Source organism: Cannabis sativa, chromosome 7 (genome assembly GCF_029168945.1).
Source record: "Cannabis sativa cultivar Pink pepper isolate KNU-18-1 chromosome 7, ASM2916894v1, whole genome shotgun sequence".
NCBI classification, from domain to species: Eukaryota; Viridiplantae; Streptophyta; class Magnoliopsida; order Rosales; family Cannabaceae; genus Cannabis; species Cannabis sativa.
In genome coordinates, this window is record NC_083607.1 from 10,242,389 (window position 1) to 10,257,617 (window position 15,229).

The window sequence follows — 15,229 nt, forward strand, 5'->3', positions numbered from 1 at the left end:
ATACTTTTCTTAGGTTTGGAGATTAGTCATACTTCAAGTAGCATTTCGATGTCTCAACGACCATTTACCTTACAACTTTTGACTAAAACAGGTTTCTTGGGAGCTTCCATTGCTTTTACACCATGGAACCCAACAGTAAGCTTTCATCTAATGTTGGAAAACCATTGGTAGATCCAAAGGTTTATCGTAGTATTAATTGTAAACTAATTTACTTAACGATGACATGCCCTAATTTTTCCTTTGCTATAGATAAGTAAGTCAGACTCTATTTACTCCTAGAGCTCCTCATCTTATTGTAGCTCATAAAATATTAAAATATCTTAAGGGCACTTCTGGCCAAGGATTATTTTTTCATTCAGCATCTCCTACTAATTGATGTGCATATGCTGAAACTAATATGTCACATGTAAATTTTCACCTTAAAAAATTTTAAGATGCTGATTTGGCTTCATGTAGTGATACTAAATGATCAATTTCTGGGTATTGTGTCTTCCTTAGCAAATCATTAATCTCTTGGAAGTCCAAAGAGCGATTTACAGTCTCTCGTTCGTTGGTTGAAATGAAATACTAAGCCATGACCCATGCACTTGTGAAATTACTTGGCTGCTCATACTACTTTAGGATTTTGGCGTTAAACATGAAGAACCACTTATCCTTTACTGTGATAATACAACTGCCATTCATAAATTTGAGAACCCCATCTTCCACGAACGAACGAAACATATTGACATCGATTGCCATGTTGTCCGAAAGAAAGTCTAAGAAGGTAAACTAAAGCTCATCCATGCTACAACAAAATATAATATAGCTGATATTTTTATAAAACTTTTATTTCCTAGTTATTTTTTGTCTCTTTATTGACCAAGGTATTTTCTCATGATAAAATTTCACTTTATTATTCTGGAGTAAGAGCTTCAATATTTTTTTTTAGCAATCTCTAATAAAAATGTGGCTCGTGTCAATGAGTTGGTTGAATCATATAATAATCAGCAGTAGTGAAGTGTGCCCTTGAATAAGTTCAAGTTGGAGTTTTTTTAGCTAAATGAAGAATTACCTTATAAATATTATTTATATGGTCATCCTTCTTTAATTTAGATGTTTTTTTTAATTATTATTTTTGGTAGGTAGTTTTAGTTTCATTTTTTAGGCTTTTCAATTTTTTTTAGTAAATATTGTGCGAGCTGTGGTAATACTTTTGATCACCTATTATGTAAGTGTGTAGGGTTGTTCTTACAATTGTACTTTATATTATCATAAAGTAATCATTACCAAGTCCTAACAGTCTGTCTGGGTGGTGTAGTCGGTTATCACGCTAGTCTCACACACTAGAGGTCCCCGGTTCGAACCCGGGCTCAGACATTTTCTAATTTTATTTTTAATTTTCCTTAACGACTTCGTTTAGTATCCTTCTTCTCTGGGTAAACTCATTTTCATTTCTCCATTATTCCAATTTTCAAGTTCCAGAAATACCGAAAACATATAACAATTCTCTCTCTCTCTCTCTCTCATTCCAAGTTTTCTTTTATTGTACTTTCTTCAAATCCCAAATCTTCCGTACTTCTTCTAGAAACTTCTCGAAGCATCATCACTGCCATGGATTGGAGCAACGTCACGGCGGAGGATCTTGTGGACGCCCTCCGCGAGGTCGATTGGTCATCGCCGCCGCGTCCCGTGTCAGAATTCTTCTCCCGATTCACTTTTCCCAGATCATACGCGAAGTGGAGTAGCCGCCTTAAATGCAATCTTTACTAGTATGATTACGATTACGATTACGATCGCGATTCATTCCTTTAATGAATTCTTTTCTTTGTTTGAATTGTTATCTTGTGTTGATTTCTTTTGAATCTGAAATTCTGAATGGCTTGGTTTTGATGATTCATTGCTTTTTCCTTCTTTTACAATGAAATTGAATCGAAAGAAAAATTTCGATAAACCCTAGTAAGTTGCCTGATGTTCGGATTACCAGATTGCAGTTTGGATTTGACATTTCCCCCCCTCTCCCTTAGCTGCATGAAAATGGTGTTTAGCTATGTTATTTGGTTGGTTATCGTTATTTTTCATTTGCTTCGAATAATGAATTTTGAATATCTTCCTCAAGCTCTGAACTGTCCAAAATAAATTGTAGTGGAAAAATTCGGTTCTATTGCATATATTTATACTATAATTGTGATTGATTTGTTTTATGTGGTTATGCAGTTACCGAACCAACTACTTCATTTTGATCATTTTTATTCTTGGTAAGTTTAAGCGAATGATCTATATTTGATTTCTTTGTGAGTATCAATATCTGTGTATGCCCTGCATATCTTATACATGCACTTTCTACTGTAGGGTTGGGCTTTCTTCGGAGGCCAGTGTCTCTTCTGGCTGCTTTCCTTACAGCTCTTAGCATTGCTTTTCTAAATGACAGGTAACCTTCTTTTATTTCTTCTGTGGTTGTATGAAGTGTCATCGCTTCTTTGTGTTTAAGGGCTGTTCTTTTTTATTTTTTTTCGTCGGCGTTTGGATCAATCAATTTGCCTTTTCTTTGTGCAATTTTCACATGTGATCATCAAGTCGATTGCATCCAGTTTTAGAGATTGCCTGATTTTTCAATAGTATCCTTATGTACTTTAGAGCCAATCATTTGTGACTATATTAAAGATTATTGGTACAGCTTTGCAGGTACTTTTAGTGAGAAGGTAACAAGAACGGTCAGGCAATTCTCTCCACATTTAGCAGCAAAGATGAGGCCTCCGCTTACGTAAGTCTGTTCATTGTTGGTCTTGCCTTCTTTGCAGCTTAGTTGAGTTGAAAATTGTTGTTTATCTTTATTTTTTATGTCATTTCCAGGCCTGTTATTCGTGGACGTCCATCAGCTAAGAGAACAATACATATATGTGGTCGGCCTCGCTGGGTGTTTGTTTTGTTATTTTCTTCTGGTATTGATTCTTGGACACAATTCCATCTCTTTTCTATAAATATTGCTTGAGTACCTAGTATGTGATTTACTGTTGTTTACTAAGCATATATCCATTTTTCTTTTGACAGTGAGTTTCATTCTTTGGTTTGTTTCTGCTGGTTTGTTGACTGTTCTTTGGGCACTTGCTATTGGACTTCTTGGTATATTACTTGCTCAAAAAATTCTGTTCGCTTCTTTTTCATGTTATAACTTCTTTATCTATATCCTAATTTTTTTACCTGTTCTTTGTTCTCCCACCCTCAGCCACCGTGCTACATGCAAGCTTTAGAACACCAAACTTGAAAGCACGTCTGAACACATTTCGTGAGGAATTCCGTGCAGTTTGGCGCAACTACAGTGAGCTGTAGATTATATAGTTCCTACAACGTAAGTAAACTAGCTTTGACATGGATCTTTTTTTCCACTTACTATATCATATCCGTCTCCACCTATTATTGAGCAGTAGAAAGGATAGATTTGGTATGACACACTATCATGCCTAGGATTTCCCAGAGACAACTTACAAAATTACAAACATAAGCTTTTCCATCTCAATTGTAGTAATGTAGTTATATAATGAGAACCTAGTATCTATACTATTCTGTTGCTTCCTGTGCTGCACATATCAGGGAAAAAGGACAGATCAGGGTTTGGTAATGGAGTTTTATGAGTGTCATATGTGTGATTACGAGATTTTATGTTTAGGAGAGGCAAGTTATGTTGATTGAGCTTTGCACGAATTCCATACAACTAAAGATTAATCTAAATAAAAATAGTGGGAAGAGAAATTCCTTTAAAGAATTTTCCCTATTCATGAATGAAGATACAATTATAACTATGACCTTGCTTTAATTGCAATTTTAGCTCTCATGCAATGCATTTATGTATGTATGTGAAATTTGTTAAATCTATGCATTTACAAATTGATACTTTTGTAAAGTTTCCTGCACGTAATTTACTTTCCACAAAAATGATTCCATCTCCAATAGGTGTTTTTAAAAGTTATTTTCTACCTTACACACACACACACACACCAGTTATGTATATAAACATATAATATGTCTTGGTTTTGTGGTTGTTTTTGAGAAATGTAATCTAATAGTTTAACACTATTAAAATCATAGTTACTAAAAAATTAAATAAACCATAATAACAAACAGTGGTAACTAATAATTGTAATAATATAAATTCACGATTAATTCCTATCCTGCATAATGTAAATGTTTTACATTATTTATTAGGCTCAACCTTTGGATGTAACACTAACAAAGTAATCCAAACTTGATGAGCGAATTATCCTTTTTGACTGCCAATAGACTCCCAGATTACACTACTTTTTGTGAACCCTTGCTGTTCAAAATTATCTAGTGTGTTAATGATTGCTAGTCATATCTGTGTACAATATCTACTCCCCAAACTTCTTACAGTGACCAATCTCTTTCCATGCCTAGTGTTGATTAACCATCTCCTACTGATTAATTCTTTCACCCGTTGGCTCTGTTTGTTTCCTAATTGCTTCCGCTTTTTTTTTTCTTCTTCTTCAAAATACCATGGTTTTTACTAGTTCAAAAACTCGGATCTTCATCCATATTTACTTGCCTTTTAATGTCATTACATTGTCAATGTTTCCTGATGCCCTTCTTCATTAAGAGTTAAGACTGTGATGGTAGATGTGTATATGCTTTTGGATACTGATTTATGATTTTTTTTTTGATGAATTAATTATCTATGATTTATATGGGTAATAGTTGTGGAATTCAAGATTGGACCCCAGGAGAAAAAAGTAGAAAGAAATATGATTTTAATAATTTAAAATTTCTGGCATTGCATTATTCCCATAATGATATAATTTTTTAAATTTATCATTAGTAGTATGCTTGAGGTCACGTAGTTATTAAATAAAATGCTGATTATTTTTAAGACCAAGCTATACATCCCAAGGACGAGCCACCTCCCGAGGTATATGGCACAGTGGGGTTGGCCGGGAGGTCTGCAAAGCTGCTGAGCAGCAGCTTTGAAGATCTCCCATTCAGTCCCATAGTGCCACGTGGTTCAGGTGGTGACGTCAATCAAGTTGCAAAGCATTTTCCTTTTTTAAGTGGTATCAAACTAGATTAAGGCTATGTTTGACTGGGACTGCTTCTGCTTTTAGTTTCTCAGAAAACTCTTTTGAGAAGTTTTCTAAAGTGACTTCTGTTAAAATGCTTTATAGAGCTAAAAGTTAAACTCACTGTTTAGCCAACCAGCAGGCAGCAGCATAAGTGTTTTTCAAACTTGAGAAGTCAAAATCAGTTATAAAAGCCCAGCCAACCAGGATCTAACCTAGTTTTAAGTGACGGTTCCTTATTAAATATATCTGATTGCTATGCTGTGGATGAGTTCTGTAATTGCCTCTTGTTAGTTCGTGACTTGGTGGCTACATTTTATTTTTATGTTGATAAGCTATTGTTTTTATTTATTTTATTATATATATATATGTATGTATATGTTCATCCATCACTAATGGAGTCAATACGTAGTAATTTGCTGCATGGATGTAGGATTGCTGTTTGGAATATTTTTTTCGATTTTGAATTGTGTTCTGTTTTGTTTTGTAGGGAATTTAGTGTCAATTATCACTCATACAAGTTGCTATTCTGAATTTGAGCTAAAATGTTGTTAATGTTGTTGCTGTGGGGGTGGGTAAAAAGTGATCTCATTTGGCTGGATAAGTTTTCTCAGGTGAAGAAGGTTGCCAATCTTTCTTGATCCCAAAAGGGCTGTAAATTGTAATGAATGCTTTCTTTTTCCTTTATTTTTCTGTAAAGCAAATTGTTCACTATTTATTTTCCATATATTCGTCAGAAAAATATTGGAGAATTTCTATAATGAAGTAATAGTTGCTAACAACTTTAGAACATTAATTTATTGCTCTTCCTCCCTTTAACGGGTTGTCATAGAACTCTGTTGGCCGAGGCTATACTAGCATACTTGCTGGCATAGAGTGATGATGTGCGGTGTACTATTCTTATTTAAAGGTTTTCAGAGCGGTTTAATAGTTTAAGATGGTATTGTTTGGTACAAATTTATGTACATAATAATCTGTCGTCACTTTGTCAAGTTCTGTTTATTTTGTTAGATTTTTGTGCGCACTGTGCAGTTATTTGGTCTGTGTTAGAATTATGATGCTGACCCTTGAAGTGATCAAACCTCATTAAGCCTAATTTTATCTCTTTTTTATTTTCTTGGGCTGGTAATGCTTTCATTCAAAGTTCATTGTTGTAATGAGCAATGCTTGATTTTGTTTGGATAATCGGGGATTTTATTTAGCTTTGTATTTTTCACTCTTCGCTTACATGTTAGGTGAAAATGTAATTGTGCAGCATTACTACTTGCATTACTACTTGTAGTAATGTCTAAAATATAATTCTTTTGTTTAAAATCAAAATAAATAAATAGTAATTAACTATTTTATAGTTTAGGAGCCATGGCTATTTTTGAGAAGCATATTTTCATTTTTGTTTTCTTCATTGAATTATGTTTCTTATTATTTCTACATTATATATTTGTTGTTGTTGGTTGTGTAATTATTATTATTATTATTATTATTATTATTATTATTATTATTGTTATTGTTATTTTAGTGGCATGCATATTTATCAATTTTTAAATGAGTTTAGTATTGATTATAGAATAGGTAGACTAGAGGCACAGAACAGTAGTATTTATTTGTAGGGATAAACTTTATATTTCTTTGACTTAACCATATAAAACGATTTTTTGACAGTAAAATTTACTGAATTTTTTATTTCATTTTGTTTTTTTATATTTTTATTCATAAATTTTAGTTATGTGTTACGGTGGATTATCCACGTGTACACTAGTGTACAAGTAGCACGCTTTTAATGATCCACATAATACTAATTGTTTAAATATTATAAATTTTTTATAAAAATTATAAAAATAAAACAATAATTAAATAAATGTTATTTTTTTTTCTCTCTGCTTGCGAGACCCAACCTCCAACTTTAATTATTTTTCTTAAGCTTGCGATGAGCTTCGGTGCCCTAAAAAATCCCCCAAACTAAAAAAATTTAAACCCTCTATCACTCTCTACAACGGACGGGGAGCACCAGGCAAAGCCATCACCACTGTCGACTGAAGCCTAGTTGAAGCTCTAGCCTTTGTTGACCTGCAAGAAAAGAGAGGCATATCTCAACAAAAGAGAAGATGTGTCTAAAAGGTAAAACCTATGACCTTGGTTTGCCTTTATTGTTGATGCGAAAGAGAGACAAAAAAAAAGAAATGGGGGATCGTACAAAAAATAATTTTTTAATTATGAGACCAAATATATACTAATTTCCTCTAATTTTCGTGGCCATGACATGAGCTTCGATTACCATGGTTATGTTCATAATATTTCTCAATTTTCATTTCATGGCCCATTCGAATAAAAGCTACTATACCTACTATTACTTCTTTTCTTTTGGAATGTGCTCCCATAATGGTTGAAAAAGTTGTAAAAACTACTCAGAAGAATTACTTCAAGGCCCACTACAACGTCTCTTGGAGGTTTAGGTCATGTACCGTGCAAGCGGCATACTGGTAAGCCAATGAAAATGTACCCGCTAACCTCTGGCAGCGTTCTTAGACACATTACTGGGTCGACCCGATAGTGTACATGAGTATTCCAACTCATGGAGACATATGAGTCCCTTAGTGGTCCTCATATGCCCGCCCTACTAGTCGCACTAATTAGTAGTAGCTCACTTAGCACCAAGGTGTCAGGAGATGGTGGAGAGCCGGCACCAAGTACTCCTTCTTTAAACTAAGAGCATTCTAAGCTTATAGCCTTCTACCATAAACATATACGATTTTTGCTCTATAGACATATGGTCATAACCATATACCAAATCATTGAATTTCTCAAATTCGATTGCGCTATTGTATTTGTAGACCCAAATAAATGGCGAATACCATGTCCTGTCCAAATCAAGACAATATTGAAGATATTTACAAAAAAAATGTCACTACTGTACAAACTAAGCATCAACATGTCACCAACATGCACACCAACATGCGTCACCACTTGACCCACACTTGGCCAACTTATGGGCATCACCTAGCTTGTAACGTGCCATCTTGGCATGCACGTTACACACTGCGCGGTTTGACAAAAATACAAATCGCAATCGCACCGCAAAAGATTTCAAACCGCATTTTTTATGCGATGTGGTGCGGTGCGGGCAGTTTGTGCGGTTTGATGAACACTCCTAACCCTAGCCGTTATATACACGATCAAAACGCTATAAGTTTTAATTATTAATTATCGTATTTATTATATTAACAAATAATAGTATATATGAACTAATATAAATATTTACTTCTTTTTACAGTTTAGGAAAAAAAGAAGACATATGATTTAAAAATTGAATTGTTACCATTACAGCGACAGGGGATAGAACGATTGCTGGCGGTGATTCACGAAGGCTTGAACGATTGATGCTGAAATGTATAAGAATTTTTCTTCCCTAGCTTATTATTAAGGTTAACTTGTAATTAGATTTATTAATTTGTTAACACTTGGACTAATTTTAAAATATTTGTGTAATATAAATATAATTTTTTTAATTGCTTCTATGAAATTAGTTTAAGTATATTGGCTAATCATAAAATTAATTTAAATAATATTTAATTTAACTTTTAAAAAATAAATATTGAATTTAAATTAAATAATATTTATTATAAATTAATAAATGTATAATTTAAATAAATTAAATTTCTTAATTTATAATAAGTTTTAAATTGGAAAAATAAATTAATTATTAAAGATTTGGCGTTATTTTTTAATCTTTTGACGCCAGTTATTAGTGCATATGGCGTCAGTTAATTGACGCCATATGGTACGCTTTAGCATCGATTATGTTCGACTCTATAGCGTTGTCTGGATCAGCGTCGATAGCGAATTTCTCCAAAATCGACTCTGAAATGTCTTAAAAGTTGCCTCTAAAGCCCAAATTTGTAGCAGTGACAGTAGAAAATCCTTTTGGCATGCTTACAAAGTCCCTACTATCAACCAAGTTTGTTCATTGCCTCAAGCTTCTCGCAGCGGACACTAGTGACTACTCTTCAACTACTCATGGCTCATAAAATTCAGAGGCTGAAAGATTATGGTTCAAGGTGGAGAATTGCTAGAAAGGAGTGACCCTGAATCATTTTCCTTTAAGCATTCAGTTATGATTGTAGTGAACCTAGTCCTATATTCAATCAACAGTTAGTGTCAGTTAAATTAGTTAACTACTATCAACTAACCATGTAGATTAGTTAAGCTACTCTCACTTTACAGGTATAGTTATATAGTTTAATTCCACTACAAAAAATCTTGCTTTTAATTACAATAAAATTTGTGACTAAAATTATAAAAATTGTGACTAAAAGATTCGTGGCAAAAAGTATTAGTCACAAAAATTACAATTTATTGTGACTAAATGTGTTTTTAGTTATAATACTTGTTGTGACAAAAATTAAATTATTAATAATTTGTATCTAAAAACTATGTTTTAGTTACAAATAATATTTTATTGTGACTATTTAATCACAAAAAAAATTATATTATGACTAAAATATTGTTACTAAAAATAACAATTTTTTGAATTTTTTGTAGTGTTCTGCTGTGGTCTAACAGAATTCTGTATATAAGGACATTTGCTCACATATTTATCAATGAGAATTCATCTTAATTCAATTACTTTCTCTCACTCGTTTCCGTTAAATCATTGTGAAATTTTACTCAATATTATTTGTTTCACTGTCATGTTTGGGAGAAGAGACACCTCCTGTTAAGATCTATAGAGTGATAGGATTGTTGAACGTACGACACATCATCCACATTCATGACTTTAGGCCAGGTTATAGTGGGACCAGAATAAAAGAAAAACAAACAGCGGGGACAATTTTGAAAAAACAAAATTAATTAAAATAGTAAATTTAAAGTAAAACGAAAATTTTCTTTTCATAATCAAAGAGATACAGATTTAGATAAAAAGGTAGTATGAGCCATGAGGGAATAAAATAGATATGGAGCTTTTGTATTTGTATATCGATCTTTTCTTATTCTTTTAACAATTATGTATATAAATATATAATAATATTGAAAGGGCTTTAAAAGACCAAGAGTGTGAAATGAGGAAAGAAAAACCACAGAGAATATATAAAAGAGCAGCCAACTAAGTAAGAAGAGAGAGAAATAATGTGTGATATGATATGTTCATTCAATAATGTCTTTTAAAACATTACGCATGTGCTTTTCCATATATTTATTTATTTATTTTTATACAAACAGAAATGGTTCTCACTTTCTCCCCTGGTTATTGTATTAACTCGAAAAATCAAAAGATAAAAAGGTGTATTAATTAATGACCAAACGTATAAATTGACACACATGGCTGGCTGGGCCATGTTTTTTAATATTTACAGATAGTTTTCATATATAAATTTAAACACCACTCAAGATCATGTCTTCACAAATCATAACATCTCCTCCCTTTCTCTATCTCTCTCCCATTATTTCATGAAGAAGAAGATGACAATTTATTAAGCAACAAAAATCAAGAAGGAAGAGAAAAGAGCAAAGGGAGAAAGAGAGAGAGTACTAATCAGTAGTAATTAAAGATCATCAATGGGGCATTATCTGAGTTGGGCACAAGCAGTAGCATCAGCATGGGGATTCATGTTATTGGTGGGTCTCGTGTGTTGCTGCCTCAGCACGAAACCTCGCCACCATGCTGGCGGCGACTCCGCCAACGCTAGCTGCACCTGTGACGGTGGCTACGGGGTTTGATATATTACCTTTTTTTTATGTAGTCTAGCTAGCTAAAAGTTTACTAAGTTTTGGTTTTGTTCTTAATTTATTGCATTTAATTAATTGTTTTTCCTCCTTAACTAGCTAGCTAAATATATAGCACAGTTAATTTTTTTTTGGATGTTGAGTAGAGAAATGGCAAAGCAATTAGCAACGTGGACTAACTCTCCGATACAAGATACAGAGAGAAAAAGTAAAAAATATGGAGTATGTATATAGTAAATTCTGTGCCTAACACAGGTATGTTTGTTCATGCAATTAAATGCGTTGTAATTAAATCTTATACATACAGTAGTTGGTTTGACTAATATTATGCCTATAATTTTCTTCACGATACGATCAAGTTTTCCCTTTTTGCTTATTATTTTATTTGATGACTCGCTGTATATGTTACTGGAGGGTCTCATGTGTTATGTTGGACATTGCTGATGCGAAGAGTTATACTTTTATTTTTATTTTAGGTATACTTTATTAATTTCATTTTATTTTAAGTTTAATTGAATGTCATCAAGATTTTTTTTTAATTGAAAAATAAATAAGTTAAATCACCACACATGAGCTGTCAAAACAGATAACAGCAAAACAGTTACAGCTAACAATCTCAGATAACAACTTCTCAACAGTCTTCAATAGATAAATTCTCGCATCATATATAAATATTTAAGGGCTGTAGTTTATTGAAGTCTTAGAGGTCTAAGTTGTTGTTCTCGAGTGACTTGCAACCAAAAAAAGAAAAGCAAAAGAAGAAACAGAGTTGGAAAGAAGAGAAACAGAGAGTGACGATACTAATAATATTGATCATGGGAGTTGTAAAAGGATTACATCAGTCGATTCGATTTGTGTGACTCAGAATCTACCATTTGATGTACTGGGATTTGTTGATTATTAGTGCATACCACATAGCTTTAAAAGAAGTTTGGTTTATGAAGTTGGTGAAAGTAGGATATACTGATGTGTATGGGTTTCGTATAAAATGTAAGGGTTTACTTTATGGCATAATTAAATAATATTAATAATGTTATAAAATAATATAGAATAATATAAAATAGATACCAAGAAAAGAAGAACAAGATGAAAAGAGAAAGAGATATTAAGATTTATAAAACACTTAAGAAATATATATATCACAGATCTAATCATATTCCTAAAAGCGCTTTAATATAGAAAACCCTAAATTATAAAGCATTTGCTAAATTAAAGAAGAAGAAGATGACAAAAAATGAGCAGAAGCACTAACTTGAAGCCATTATTGGAGATTACAGAGAAGGTTTTGATCTTCCAAGAATACACTATTTTCTTAAGTATTTTCTCTGATGGGGAAGGAGAGAATACAGAAACCCTAATGTTTCTTGGGGACCACTACCTATTTATAGACTCATCTTAGAATGAGTTTTGGGTATTTATAATTTGGCCCCTCAACAAATTATAAATTAACTTATGGTATCTACACATTATTTTCATGATAATTTAATACCTTTTTGATACCCATAACATAATTAGTCACTTAATTTTGTATCACACTTTATAATAACATATACATTATACATATGTGCCCACATAAGATTTTTAATCCAACAATATCCCACTCGGGCAACATATGTTACCTGATAAATGTATAACCTTATGAACTCAAAATTTTCTATTAGGTAAAGGTATGTACAACAATCTCGTCCATCAACTATACCCATATAGGATCAAAGCGATTTTCGTCATATCAATCATGACTAAACCCATCAATGGTCACATATACAAATATAGCCAAATGACATAGATCAATCATGGATGTGTAGCATGGAAATTACATGCAATGTGAACCGAACATGCCTATTTCCAACTGGTCCTCCTTAAACCAAAATGAGGTCAAACTTAAACATAACAAAACAGAGTAAATAAACTGAAAACTTTATCTCTGATCAGAAAATAACCAAATACATAAATGTCTTAAACAAACATAAAGCAAAGAAAATACAAACTCCCACTAAATCATGATATCCTCAAGTAATACTACACCCATATGACCAGTGTGCTCATGAAAGACCTTGGGTGGTAATCCTTTTGTGAGCGGATCTGCTATCATGGAGTTTGTCCCAATGTGCTCTATAGATATCTGTCCACTCTGCACTCTTTTCTTCTCAACTAGGAACTTTATGTCAATATACTTTGACTTGGATGAGCTCCTATTGTTATTGGAATACAACACTGCTGACTTATTGTCACAAAATATCTTAAGTGGTCTTTCAACATTCTCCAAAATATACAGTCTAATGACAAAATTTCTCAGCCATATTCCCTGATTTGATGCCTCATAACACGCTACGAATTCAGCTGCCATAGTGGAAGAAGCTATAAGTGTCTGTTTGACACTTTTCCAGGATATAGCTCCTTCAGCTAATAGGAAAATGTAGCCTGATGTAGACCTTCTGCTATCTTGGCATCCACCGAAATCAGAATCAGAATACCCTATGACCTCCAAATGATCTGACTTCATGTATGTGAGCATGTAATCTTTTGTTCTCTGAAGATACCTCATAACCCTCTTGGCTGCTATCCAATGGTTCATACCAGGGTTGCTTAAATATCTGCCTAACATCCCAACAATGTACGCAATATCTAGACGCGTACATACCTGAAGATACATTAGACTCCCTACAACTGATGCATAGGGAATCTTTTTCATTTCCTGAATTTCAAGGCTGTGTTTAGGGCATTGACTTAGATTGAATTTGTCTCCTTTAGCAACAGGGGTATCACCTAGTCTACAATCTTGCATGCCAAACCTTTTGAGTACTTTATCGATATAGCTCTTTTGTGATAATCCAAGAATACCCCGAGAACAATCTCGACGTATTTGAATTCCTATACAAAAGAGGCGTCACCAAGATCTTTCATCTCAAATTGCTTAGATAAAAATCCCTTGGTTTCGTGCAATAAGCCTATATCATTAGTGGCAAGCAATATGTCATCGACATATAGAACCAGAAATATGTATTTACTCCCACTGAACTTGTGATATACACAATCATCAATAATATTCATCTCAAAACCAGATGAGATAACTACTTGATGAAACTTGTGATACCATTGACGAAGCTTGCTTGAGTCCATAGATGGATTTCTTTAATTTGCCAACCATATTCTTGGGGTCACCAACCACAAAGTTTTTTGGTTGCTCCATATAAATTGTCTCATCAATGACGCCATTGAGAAACGCTGTTTAACATCCATCTGATGTAACTCAAGATCAAAATGAGCAACAAGTGCCAATATTATCCTAAAAGAGTCTTTCGATGAAACCGAAGAGAAAGTCTTTGTATAATCAATGCCTTATTTCTGAGTATAGCCTTTTGCTACAAGACGTGCCTTATATCTCACCACATTACCATACTCATCCTTCTTGGTCTTAAGTATCCACTTACAACCAATTGGTTTTACACCTTCTGTTAATGGGACAACTTCCCAAACCTTATTGTCTTATATAGACTTATTCTCTTCATTCATGGCATCAATCCACTTTTGAGAGTTAGAACTTTTCATGGCCTTATGCAAGTTGATTGGATCATCTTCCATCATTCCAATTTCATCCTCATGTTCTTGAAGAAATACAAAATAGTCATCTGAAATAGCATTTCTTCTCTCTCTTGTGGACCTCCTTAATGGCTCTTATTCTTGAGGGTGTTGAATTTGTTCTTCAGGAACAATAGCCTCATCTTGATTTGGGAGTTGTTCAACATTGTCTTGATGAGGTTCCAGATTCATTTCTTGAATAATGACAAGTGTGGAAGCCTGAATATTGTCTAGAATGATAGTAGGAACTGAGTTTGAATTCAATTCCTCCTCAAAAACAATGTCTCTAACCTTATTTCTCCCCCCAAATTCAACATCCTCAAAAAATGTTACAGTTCCCGTCTCAAAAATATTTCTGACAGTGGGATCATAAAACTTATAGCCCCTAGATCGCTCAGAATAACCAATAAAGTAGCTGTTAACTGTTTTGGAGTCCAATTTAGTTTTATGTGGCCTATAAGGCCTTGCCTCAGCTGGACATCCCCAAATGTGGAAATGCTTTAGACTAGGCTTTCGACCTGTCCAAAGCTCATAAGGTGTTTTTGCAACTGCTTTACTTGGTACTCTATTCAAAATGTAAGCTGCTGTCTTTAATGCTTCTCCCCAGAGGGACCTAATCTCTATTGGCACCTAATCTCTTAGTTTTGGACTGTTTTCCCTTGATACAATCTACACCGACATTGAATTCTGTGAAGTCAAGAGACTCTAAAATGTCATCAGACACAAGACGCTCAATTCTACCTCTTGAGATATGACCTAAGCGTTTATGCCATAATGACGCTGAATTTTCTTTATTTAATTTGCGTTTAGTACCTCATGATTCCACATGCAAGGTTTCATTATAGGATGCAATTGTTTCTTGCAAATAAAGATTGTCATAAGTA

General features: G+C 33.5%; 1 protein-coding gene and 1 non-coding gene across 3 annotated transcripts; both read left to right on the forward strand.

Annotated features, from left to right (window-relative positions):
* The first annotated feature begins 1,285 nt into the window (after positions 1–1,285).
* TRNAV-CAC (transfer RNA valine (anticodon CAC)) lies at positions 1,286–1,359 on the forward strand. The gene has a single exon. It is a non-coding gene; the product is annotated as a tRNA-Val (tRNA).
* On the forward strand, positions 1,343–8,580 carry LOC115697775 (PRA1 family protein A1). Of its 2 annotated transcripts, none has more exons than XM_061101819.1 (8): positions 1,343–1,751; positions 2,197–2,237; positions 2,332–2,410; positions 2,657–2,743; positions 2,833–2,921; positions 3,031–3,102; positions 3,206–3,328; positions 8,317–8,580. In XM_061101819.1, the coding sequence occupies exons 1-7, from the start codon at positions 1,594–1,596 to the stop codon at positions 3,307–3,309; spliced, it is 630 nt and encodes a 209-aa protein (XP_060957802.1). In that variant the 5' UTR covers positions 1,343–1,593; the 3' UTR covers positions 3,310–3,328; positions 8,317–8,580. The 2 variants fall into 2 exon arrangements, with proteins under 2 accessions (XP_060957802.1, XP_030480760.1); XM_030624900.2 differs by lacking the exon at positions 8,317–8,580 and adding an exon at positions 5,539–5,830.
* Positions 8,581–15,229: the final 6,649 nt, after the last annotated feature.